The following is a 12,786-nucleotide window of genomic DNA, read 5'->3' on the forward strand; positions in this document are numbered from 1 at the left end:
TTATTGTTGTTAACAACCATTTGATCAATAAATATGAGAGATGCCCTCTCAAAAAAAAAAAAAATCCAACATTCATTCATGATAAAAACTCTCAACAAAATGGGTATAGAGGGCAAGTACCTCAACATAACAAAGGCCATATATGATAAACCCACAGCCAACATCATACTTAAAAGTGAGAAGCTGAAAGCCTCTCCTCTAAGACTGAGAACAAGACAAGGATGTCCACTCTCCCCACTTTTATTCAACATAGTACTGGAGGTCCTAGCCATGGCAATCAGACAACACAAAGAAATAAAAGACATCCAGATTGGTAAGGAAGAAGTTAAACTGTCAGTGTTTGAAGATGATGTATTATACATAGAAAACCCTAAAATATCCACTCCAAAACTATAAGATCTAATATCTCAATTCAGCAAAGTTGCAGGATACAAAATTAATATACAGAAATATGTTGCATTCCTACATACTAAAATGAACTACTAGAAAGAGAAATCAGGAAAACAATTCCATTCACAATTGCATCAAAAATAAAATACCTAGGAATAAATCTAACCAAGGAAGTGGAAGACAAGCTCTGAAAACTACAAGACAGTCATGAGAGAAATTAAGAAGACACAAATAAATGGAAACACATCCCCTACTCCTGGATAGGAAGAATTAATATTGTCAAAATGGCCATCCTGCCTAAAACAATCTACAGATTCAATGCAATCCCTATCAAAATACCAACAGCATTCTTCAACGAACTAGAGTAAATAGTTCTAAAATTCATATGGAACCACAAAAGACCCCGAACAGCCAAGGCAATCCTGAGAAAGAAGAACAAAATGGGGGATTATGCTCCCCAACTTCAAGCTCTACTACAAATCCACAGTAACCAAGACAATTTGGAACTGGCACAAGAACAGATCCACAGACCAATGGATCAGAATAGAGTCCGGATATTATCCCAAGCATATATGATCAATTAACATTTGATATATATTGGGGAAATGGATATAAAATGGGGAAATGACAGCCTCTTCAACAGCTTTTGTTGGCAAAACTGGACAACTACACATAAGATAATGAAACTGCATTACTGTCTAACTCCATACACAAAAGTGAACTCAAAATGGATCAAAGACCTGAATGTAAGTCATGAAACCATTAAACTCTTAGAAGAAAACATAAGCAAAATTCTCTTGAATATAAACATGAGCAACTTTTTCATGAACATATCTCCCTGGGCAAGGGAAACAAAAGCCAAAATGAACAAGTGGGACTATATCAAACTAAAAAGCTTCTGTACAGCAAAGGACACCATCAGAAGAACAAAAAGGCATCCTACAGTACAGGAGAATATATTCATAAATGACATATCTGATAAGGGATTGACATCCAAAATATATAAAGTAGTAACTCTATAGCATCTTACTACACTGATGGACAGTGACTATAATGGAGTACAGTAGAGACTTGAGAATGGGGGGAATCTAGTAACCACAATGTTGCTCATGTGATGGTATATTAATGATACCAAAAGAAAAAAATTGCAATAGAACTTTCAAAAAAAAGAGAGAACCTTTTAAATTTATGTATGAAAGATAAAGAAGATTCAAAAACAAACAAAAAACGACCAAGAGAGAGGCCTCAAATCTTATTCTCTATCAAAGAGAATGGTTTTCTAACTGAAATGGGGATTTTAATAAAATGAGTGAGGGCAAATGAAACTCCAAGATAAGTAAACTAAATATATAAAACAAATACTAAGAGAATTAACATGGGAAATAGATTGCAACACATTCCTTTGTGGGAGACTTTAACGTACTACCCACATCAAGAGACAGATAAAGCAAACAGAAAATAGGTAAACAGAGGCACTAAACAACACATTAGACCAGATGGACTTGACAGACAGCTACAGAACACTCCACCCAAAAGCAACAGGTTCACATTTTTCTGAAGTGTACATGGACTGTTCTCCAGAATAAATCATATACAAGTCTACAAAAATGAGCCTCAATAAATTTAAAACAATTGAAATTGTATCAAGCAACTTCTCAGACCACAATGGTATGAAACTAGAAATAAATTACACAAAAAAAACAAAAAGCCTAAAAACACACAGATGCTAAACAACATGCTTCTAAATAACCAATGGATCAAAGAACAAAATGAAAAAAATCAAGCACTACATAGAGAGAAATGAAAATAGAACACAACAGTCCAAAATTTGTGGGACACCACAAAAGCTGTTCTAACAGGGAAGTACAGAGCAATACAGGCTTACCTCAAGAAACAACAACAACCCCAAATAAACAGTCCAAACTCACAATTAAAGAAACTATAAAGGAGAACAAATGAAACCCAAAGTTAGTAGAATGAGGGACATAATAAAGATCAGGGCAGAAATAAATAAACCAGAAAAAAGTAAAACAATAGAAAAAAATCAGTGAAACCAAGAGGTGGTTGCTTGAGAAAAAAAGAAAATAGATAAACCTGAGACAGATGTATCAAGAATAAAAAGAGAAAATACACATACACACACACACACACACACAAATCAGAAAAAGGAATAGTCACAAATGATACCACAGAAATATGAATAATTATTGGAGAATTCTATGAAGAATTATATGCTAATAAATTGGACAATGTAGAAGAAATGAACAATTCCTAGAAAAATATAACCTTCCAGGATTGACCAACGAGGAAACAAAATCTGAACAGACCAATGAAATTGAGCTGGTAATAAAAAAACTGCCAACAAACAAAAATCCTATTACCAGATGTATTCACAGCTGAATTCTACCAAGCATTTAAAGAACAGCTAATACCAATCCTTCTCAAAGTATTCCAAAAAGTAGAATTGGAGGAGATACTTCCAAACTCATTCTAGGAGGCCATCACTCTAATACCAAAACCAAAGAAACTACAAAAAAAATTATACACCAGTATCCCTGCTGAACATAGATGCAAAAATCCTCAACACAATATTAGCAAATCCAACTGAAAAATACATCAAAAGGATCCATCACTACCAAGTGGGATTTATTCCAGGGATGGAAGGATGGTATGATATTCATAAATCAGTCTATACCATACACCACATTAACAAAGAGGGATAAAAACCACATGATCATCTCAATAGATGATGTAAAAGCATTTGACAAAATTCTAGCCAAGAAATGGAAACAACCTAAGTGTCCATCAATAGATGAATGGATAAAGAAGATGTGGTACATATACACAATGGAATATTATTCAGCCATAAGAAGAAGACAAATCCTACCATTTGCAACAACATGGATGGAGCTAGAGGGTATTATGCTCAGTGAAATAAGCCAGGCAGAGAAAGGCAAGTACCAAATGATTTCACTCATATGTGGAGTAAAAGAATAAAGAAAAACTGAAGGAACAAAACAGCAGCAGAATCACAGAACCCAAGAATGGACTAATGGTTACCAAAGGGAAAGGGACTTGGCAGGAGGGATGGGAAGGGAGGGATAAGGGCAGGGAAAAAGAAAAGGGGCCTTACGATTAGCATGTACAATGTGGGGGGGGGGCATAGGGAGGGATGTGCAACACAGAGAAGACAAGTAGTGAGTCTACAGCATCTTACTACACTGATGGACAGTGACTGTAATGGGGATTGTGGGGAGGGACTTGGTGAAGGGGGGAGTCCAGTAACCATAATGTTCTTCATGTAATTGCAGATTAATGATAATAAATGAATATTAAAAAAACTTCCGTACAGCAAAGGACACCATCAATAGAATAAAAAGGTATCCTACAGTATGGGAGAATATATTCATAAATGACAGATCCGATAAAGGGTTGACATACAAAATATTTAAAGAGCTCACACACCTCCACAAACAAAAAGCAAATAATCCAATTAAAAAATGGGCAGAGGAGCTGAATAAACAGTTCTCTAAAGAAGAAATTCAGATGGCCAACAGACACATGAAAAGATGCTCCACATCACTTGTCATCAGAGAAATGCAAATTAAAACCACAATGAGATATCACCTCACACCAGTAAGGATCACCATCATCAAAAAGACAAACAACAACAAATGTTGGCGAGGTTGTGGAGAAAGGGGAACCTTCCTACACTGCTGGTGGGAATGTAAACTAGTTCAACCATTGTGGAAAGCAGTATGGAGGTTCCTCAAAATGCTCAAAAGAGAAATACCATTTGACCCAGAAATTCCACTTCTAGGAATTTACCCTAAGAATGCAGCACTCCAGTTTGAAAAAGACAGATGCACCCCTATGTTTATCGCTGCACTATTTACAATAGCCAAGATATGGAAGCAATCTAAATGTCCATCAGTAGATGAATGGATAAAGAATATGTGGTACATATACACAATGGAATATTACTCAGCCATAAGAAAAAAACAGATCCTACCATTTGTAACAACATGGATGGAGCTAGAGGGAATTATGCTCAGTGAAATAAGCCAGGCGGAGAAAGACAAGTACCAAATGATTTCACTCATATGTGGTGTATAAGAACAAAAGAAAACTGAAGGAACAAAACAGCAGCAGAATCACAGAACCCAAGAATGGACTAATAGTTACCAAAGGGAAAGGTACTGGGGAGGATGGGTGGGAAGGGAGGGACAAGGGCGGGGAAAAAGAAAGGGGATATTATGATTAGCATGTATAGTGTGCAGGGGGTACAGAGAGGGCTGTGCAACACAGAGAAGACAAGTAGTGATTTTACAGCATCTTACTACGCTGATGGACAGTGACTGATGGGGTATGTGGGGGGAGACTTGGTGAAGGGGGGAGCCTAGTAAACATAATGTTCTTCAAGTAATTGTAGATTAATGATACCAAAAAAAAAAAGTGAAATCGGTGTCTTGTCATGTTAGTGAGAGGCTTTTGGACGCCACCCAATGGTGGAGCTGAAAGTTGAATCAGCCAAGAGCCAATAATTAAGCCAATCATGACTATGCAATGAAGCCCTCACAAAAACCCCTGAGGAGAGCTTACCACTCTCTTGGGTCCTGCTTCTCTGTCAGAGAGAGGCTCCACACTTGGGGAACCAGAACCCCTCCACATGCCACCGAGCCAGGCTCCAAGCTCCACAAGGATAGAAAAAGCTCCTTTATTTGGGACCTTGCCCTATGTCTCTCTTTATCTGGCTGTTAACTTGTATCTTTTTTTTTTTTTTTGAGAGGGCATCTCTCATATTTATTGATCAAATGGTTGTTAACAATAATAAAATTCTGTATAGGGGGGTCAATGCTCAATGTACAATCATTAATCCATCTCAAGCCTAACTCTCGTCAGTCCCCAATCTTCTGAAGCATAACGAACAAGTTCTTACATGGTGAACGAATTCTTACATAGTGAATAAATTCTTACATGGTGAACAGTACAAGGGCATTCATCACAGAAACTTTCGGTTTTGATCACGCATTATGAACTATAAACAATCAGGTCAAATATGAATATTCATTTGATTTTTATACTTGATTTATATGTTGATCCCACATTTCTCCCTTTATTATTATTATTATTTTTATTTTTAATAAAATGCTGAAATGGTAGGTAGATGCAAGATAAAGGTAGAAAACATAGTTTAGTGTTGTAGGAGAGCAATTGTAGATGATCAGGTGTGTGCCTGTAGACTATGTGTTAATCCAAGCTAGACGAGGGCAATAAACCATCCACGGATGCAGAAGATTTCTCTCAAAGCAGGGGGGATGAGATTCTGAGCCTCACCTCTGTTGATCCCCAATTTCTCACCTGATGGCCCCCCTGCGACTGTGCCTGTCTTAGGTTGTTCCTCCCTAACTTGTATCTTTTATGTGGGGCTTGGGACCAGCATTTGGAGTGGCGGGTGGAGGGCAGTCTTGTAGGACGGAGCCCTTAACCCAGGGAATCGGGTGCTGTCTCCGGGCAGATACATCAGAATTGAGTTGAGTTCTAGGACACCATGCTGGTGTTTTGAGAATTGCTTGGTATTGTGCATGGGAAGACCCCCTCCCACCCCTCCACACACACACACACACCACACCGGAATTGGGTCCAGGAATCCAAAAGGAGTTGTATTCTTCAACACATTAATTCAGCCTCCTGGTACTTATGCTCTCTAAACATGATTCAATATAATTTTCTGTTGGTGTCTGTTTCCAAGTTACACTAGCTTTAAAAAATAAATTAGGGAGATTTCCTAACTTTCTATACATTGCAGTACTTCATATAGTACGGAAATGAACTTTTTCTTAGAAGTTTCAAGGATGACATATGAATTCAGAGCCATTCTGGAAGCTAATTCTTTGAAAATTAAAAACTCTTCCTTGACTTAGCTATTGAACTTCTGAATGTTCTGGTGCTTCTTTGGTGATGCACACTTGCCTGTCTGGCAAAGGTTTTTCATTACATCGACACTTATTTGCAATTTTTAATCTCCTTTGTATCTGTCATGTTTTATTATTTTATTTTTTATTTTTTCTCTTTATTGATTAGGTTTATCAGTGGGGTACTTGTACTGTCATTGACTTTTATTGATTTTTAACTAAGCACTAACTTTTAGATTTACAAATCTATGTTTCTGTTTTGTGCAATTAATTTATACTTTTATTATGTGCTTCTTACTGCTTTCTATGGGTTACATGCTGTGAGGCAGTAAACACTCCTGGGTTCAGCTCTCAAAACCACACCTCTCCCCTCCCCCTGACCTAATTCTCTGGTTAATCATTTACCTTCTGCCATCAGGGATGAATTGGTAAGGAGTGTTCTGGTATCTATGAGAGTTATGTTAATACATTGGCATTTATGGCTTTTAAACATATTTCCAGTTCCTTTCTTTCACCAAAACCATAAATTCAAAAATAATTCCATCTTAAAGGAAGTCACCCAGAGCAGCATAGTGGAGGGGAATGGACAAGGGTCCCTATGGGGGCACAGGGCTCTCATAGCCCATTGCCCCTGCACACCTGCTCCCAACCCCTGGCAGTTTCTTCAGAAAATAAACAACTGAAACCTTAGCCCCAGGATTAGAGATGGGGACAGGGGCCTGCAGGGCTGTCCTCTGCATATCTGAGACACCAGCCCCTTCAGGAAGAGTGACACTTAACTCCACAGGCTCTGAGAGGCAGATTGTCCTCACAACTGAAGCAGCCCTGTTTGTGTTTCAGCTTGGATTTGGATGGTAATTAAATTGTCAAAACACACTCCCTACTATTTACATTTTCCTGCAATTGGCATCCTTTAGTCAGGCCACTGCTGCCACTGTGAGTTGACAGATTTAGTACAGGATGGAGACATCAGAACTCTCAGGAAGCAGTCAACAGACTCACCACAAATGTACTGCAAGAAGGGATGAAAATCCATCTCTCAGTGAGAATACTCCATTATCTATTTTAATTTCTTTAAGTCAGAATTAGTCACATTAAAGGAAACTATCTTTAAAAGAAAATTCAAACCATATTAACACCACAGATACCATTATTGGCAACTCCCTCCCATCTCCTGCATTTATGTGATTACACAGGCAGATCAGGGCCTCTCAACAAACCTATCACCCACCATCCTCTTCCCCACACACAGCCTCACACTTGCCTTGCCAAATTCATGTGGCCTTGATCCTGACCCCAGTGCCTCTAGTGACCACATAAATATACATGAAGAGACTGGAGCTGCGTCACCCTTTCCTCTGTACCCTCTAGCGCCCCCTCCCCATGCTGTCTTGTTGCACCAAGTCCAGCTGAGGCCACTGCTCAGACCTGTCTGAAACCCTGCCCCGCTCTCCTCCAGACTCACAGCCCTGCTTCAGCTAAGATTTTTATGTTTTTCCTACTGCTGTAAAAGCTTTTCTCTTCCAGTTTTATTGAGATATGATTGACATGGAACATTGTAGAAGGTTCAGGTGTACAACATGATTTGATATATGTACAGATTGTGAAATGACCACCACAGTAAGTTTAGTTAACATCCATCATCTCACAAGATTACACAAGTTTTTTCCCCTTGGGATGAAAACTTTTAAGATCTACTCTTTTAATAACTTTAGGGTATATAACCCGGTACTGTTAACTATGGTCACTATGCTGTATGTGACACCCCCAGAACTTATTTATCTTTCAACTGGAAGTTTGTACTTTGACGCCATCTCCTCTGCCCCACTCTGCAAGTTCTTAAAGGGTGGGGAGGATATCCCACACCCCTCCCCTGTGTGAAATGCTGCCAGTCAGCTCTTGTTTGCTGAGTGGACAAATGAGAGGATGTCTTTCCCTTCTGCCAAGGAGGGTGCACCCATGCACCCTGTCAGCATGGCAGAAGGGACTTGGGGGCTCTGACTTCCTCAGTCTCATGCGGGCAGCTTCTGGATATGACTGAGTGAACAAGCAGCACTTTTCCTCACAGAATGTCATTTTGGAGAGACTGTGCTGAGCCTAGCAGGGACAGTGGCTCATTGTTCTCACAGACCTCAGGCTTCCTGAGCCCCGTGCTGGTGCCTCTCTGTTCCAGAACTACAGCTTCTCCATAGCTCCTGCACCCCAGTGCAAGGCCCAGATGAGCTGGATCAAAGGCTCTGAGACCTTCGACAAGCAACTTCAGTCTTTGTTTTTCTGGTTCTTGGCAGACTTGGAGTCCCACCTCTGAACCTTAGCCCCAGGACCTAGCTTGTTAGGTCTGACCCACATCTAACCCTTAGAAACAATGCTGCCACATGCTTCCCCAGACCCTGCCTGGTAGAATCATCTTTGTAACGTGCAGGCCTCTGCTTTTCTACACTCAGCCATGCTGGACTGTGAGGCTGGTCCCCGCTCAACACTGCTGCATGCCCCCTAGCACAGCAGGGTAGTAGCTGCCACCCAATCCTGGCCACCTGCCCTCCAGTACATGAGCACTGGTTCTCTAAAACCTTCTGCCTTTTCTTCATAAAGAAGCAAAGCTCAACAACATCCACTTCCCCTACCCAGACCAGTGGTGGAAGGAAAATGGAGCCACCCCAGCAAGTCCACAGGCCCTGCCCCATGCTTCAGGCAGAACTGTCTTCCTTAGCACTGACCAGGCCTCTTCTGGGCCCGATTTTTATCCTGTGGGCCTGCCATGTACTGTCAGTGCACTCAGTTTCTCTGCAAGACTGCCAAGCCCCATGTGGCCCTCTTACACTGCACACTCACTCCCACAGGCACGGGGCCATAAGCCTTACAGGTTCTCAGCAAACAGCTGCACAGGGGATGAACCCCACCCTAGGGTGAGATGGGGTCTAGACCCAAATCATTTAGAAACCAAGGGACCCTACTTTTTTCAATGTTACTACTTCTAAATAATCGAACAAAAGCATTTAAATTCTTCCCAACCTTTGTGTTGTTAGCAAATGATGAACCCTTGATTTTGCAGTGAAGTTACGGAGACTGTATACTCCCAGGGAACACAGCAAGCCTCGTTTTCATATGATATTGTGGTATATTTAGGGACTGACTATTTCCAACCATGATAGGCCTGTAAGAAGTACACAACAGGGATGGAGGTGTGGAGAGGTGGGGGCACCCAAAGCAACACCTCCCAACAGGTCATGAATGGGCTCTCTCCCCAGGACCCAGTGGTTACTGCATCATGGGATGTCTAGGAAGAAAATAAAAGGCCCTGCTTCCTGAATACCCTCAATCGCAGAATGGAATAGGCTCAAACCACACTTTCCCCAAGACATTCAAGATGCTGTGCTTGGCCCTCCATTCACCTGTGCTCTTCCTCCACTGTTTGCAGACAGACTCAATATTTTAGTTGGTGTCTCTCCTGCCCTAGATCCCTACATTTATCCCACCATCAAAAGCATCCTGCAGGTGGTACCATGGCCACTGGGGCTGAAGACCTGTTTGCAGCTCTGCAGTGGGTAGGCATGTTCAAGGCTGTGGGAAAGGCAGATGCAAGCACCTCACTGGCCACTTCTCAGCATCGCACCCCTCCCCAACTAGCTCCCATGACATATTCTCACATACTCTTCAGGCCCTCCATCTGGCCCAAGATCAAGTTTCCTGCTTATATGGCTTCCCAGTATCCAGGACGTTTTCTCCATAGCCCTCAACTCAGTCAGTGGCTATAGCTATTTGTACAGTTGCACAGGGCTCCCACACGTGGTTGTGCAAACCATGCAATGCATGAGGGGGTGAACAAGGGCTGGAACCCAGGCTGTACCCCAGCACCCATGTCTCTGCAGCACCTTAGTAAGTACATGGTATGGGCTGAGTGAGTGACTCGAAAACCTGGGCTCCAGGCTCCAAGTATGGCCCCAGTAAATCTCAATCCCATTCACTCAGACATGAGTCAGCTTGGTGGCTGAGATGTGAGTCCTGCAGAGGCACTTGGCCAGCTGGGGTCCCAGAGTATACACAAAGGATTAAAACACCACAATACATGCTGTGAAAGCACCTGGTAGAGCAACCAGGACAGGAAGAGCAGGGAGGGAAATGGCCTGGACAATCTCACTATGGAGGCATTTTCCAGGTAGAAGAAGGAGATGCACAGGGGTCCAGAGAGATGGCAGGACTTGAGAGAGCAGGAGGGACAGGGAAGGTGAAGGGTCCTGGGCACTTGGCTAAGGAGTCTGGGCTTGCTGGAACAACCTGAGCCTTAATCACAAGAATGACATGACCTATGCACCTGCCTTCCTCCTTAAAGAATCTTCTGGTGGCCATGTGTAAGGCAGAGAAGAGCTGGAAGACACCACTCTCAGGGAACTTGTAGCAGGCAATCACCAGGGATTAGAGTCTGAAGTTAGATGTGGTTGGATCTGACTCCTGTTTATTTGTGTGGTTGATACAGGGACCGAGGATTCCAGCTGCAGACAAGGTACACTGAGATGCAGGAAGGAAATGAGGGTGGGCATTGAGGGCACACAGGATGCACCAACCTCCCATTTGGAAATGCTGAGGCCATGGACGCCCCAGGGGAGCTGTGGGCAAGCAATGGGAAGCATCACCTGCTCCCACTTCCACTTGGCCCAGCAAGGACAACACAGCTGACACCTGGTCTGTGCTGCAGACCGAGGACATGTAGCATCTGTGTCACAAATCCACATACTGGAGACAGAAAGGAAGAATTAATTCTGAAGTCTTTGACCCATTTCTCTGATCTACTGTCTCCTTGAAAAAAATCAAGGACTGAGAACTCAGACTAATCCAGATGAAAACTAGTTTTGGTCTCCCATCATAACTGCCCTTTACCCTATGCTACAGCACAATTTCAAACTATTCAAGTATTTCCAAATACAAAAGAATAAAAATCCACTTACATATGAAAAGGGGCACTAACCTTAAGTGAAAGTTTAAGGTAGAGCAATCTCTGAATTGTTGTGGAAAATACATGTTCAGATATTTGAGTAATGTTTTAAAAAAATAATAAAGAGGATTCTTTTTAAAAGAAAACACTGAGAAGCATCTGGTGGAAGAAAGCTAAGAGTAAATCAATAAGAGACTGTCTCTGTACCTTGAGCACAGCACACCTCAGGAGAACAGAAGCAAGCCATGTCTTCTTACACCCAATCCCTACTCTTCTCTTTTTCTGTTGGAAACCACTGTTTTGAGGTATGACTAACTTACAAAAAGCTGATCATATTTGATGTATACAACTTGATGAGTTTGGAGATAAATGTACACCATGACAATAAATGCCATAAACCTATCCATCAACTCTAAGTTTCCTCCTGCCTGCCAAATTTATTATTATTATTATTATTATTTTAATTATTGTGATAGGAACACTGGACATAAGATCAATCCTCTTAGCACAATACAATATTATTAGCTGTAAGTCCTATTCTATGTAGCATATCTCTGGGACTTATTCTTCTTGTGTAACTGAAGCTCTGTAAAAACCAAGGCAGGAAATGCTTTTGTGCATTTACCCTTGGTGGGCAAGGAATGGAGAGAGCCCCTCCTCCCATTCCTCAGACATAAAGTGTGACAGGGAGCAGAGCGGTGTGCACAGTGCACGGGAGCAATTCCAACTGCCTGGCTCCACCACACCATGCCATGAGGGAAGGGAAACACCTCACAAATAATGTCCGAATACCAACTAGTCTGTGTCCTAAGGGAGGCTGGAATTCACCCACTACAGTACAGGCGAGTTGTACATAGTTGAGGCGGCATTTTATAAGACTACTAACTCTTTTTGACTCTGGGCATCACTGTGGGAAGTGTTCCATAAAGAGGCCAAAATGTCACTTGGTGCAAAATGTCTATAGTTGCCCTGTATATAGGTATTTGGAATACTAGTAGATGCACAACAAATAGCAACACAGTTAATTAATATTTGGTCTGGAGGCATTAAGAATGGAAGGGATGTTACTGTTTCAGTAGGGAAATTTACACATGAAATAATTTTTAAGGAAAAAAACACAGAGAGCAAACAATATGCATATACAAACTGCATAACCATGTATAAAAGGTACATCGATAATTAGGTAAGGATATGAGGTGACAGACACACAATCCAATAGACACTGCATATTTTTAACAATGCAAAGGCACAGGGAGGTTGATCATCAGAACTTAAATGAATGAACATGGCCTGAATTTTTTTTTCTAGCATATTCCATGGCAGTGCTTACAAGTGCTTTTCAAATGCTGACAGAGACACTCAGACTGCAGGGAGGAAAAACAAGGACGGAGGGATTGGCTGACCTGAAGTGGGGTTTGGGGGCTGCCTGGTGTAGGACACGTTGAAGGCAGACTCCTCAATCAGCGGTGGGGGATACATGCGCCTCCGGAGGAAGAAGCCAGCTCCACAGCAGAAGAGCACACCCATCATCAGGAGGAACCTGAGAAGAGC

General features: G+C 41.7%; 2 protein-coding genes across 7 annotated transcripts in view; one reads left to right on the forward strand and one right to left on the reverse strand.

The window, feature by feature from the left end:
* LOC118967753 (LanC like glutathione S-transferase 2) overlaps positions 1-12,786 on the forward strand; it is a 177,603-nt gene that overhangs the window by 160,597 nt on the left and 4,220 nt on the right. The gene's annotated exons all lie outside the window — the stretch shown is intronic.
* Positions 1-12,786, reverse strand: part of VOPP1 (VOPP1 WW domain binding protein) — a 148,843-nt gene that overhangs the window by 15,478 nt on the left and 120,579 nt on the right. For all 6 annotated transcript variants that reach the window (XM_036994957.2, XM_036994956.2, XM_036994958.2 and 3 more), the window contains one exon: positions 12,639-12,775. In XM_036994957.2, the coding sequence (XP_036850852.1) occupies positions 12,639-12,775 (137 nt within the window). The remainder of the gene's footprint in view (positions 1-12,638; positions 12,776-12,786) is intronic.

Source organism: Manis javanica, chromosome 6 (assembly GCF_040802235.1).
Source record: "Manis javanica isolate MJ-LG chromosome 6, MJ_LKY, whole genome shotgun sequence".
In the NCBI taxonomy this organism is placed as follows: Eukaryota; Metazoa; Chordata; class Mammalia; order Pholidota; family Manidae; genus Manis; species Manis javanica.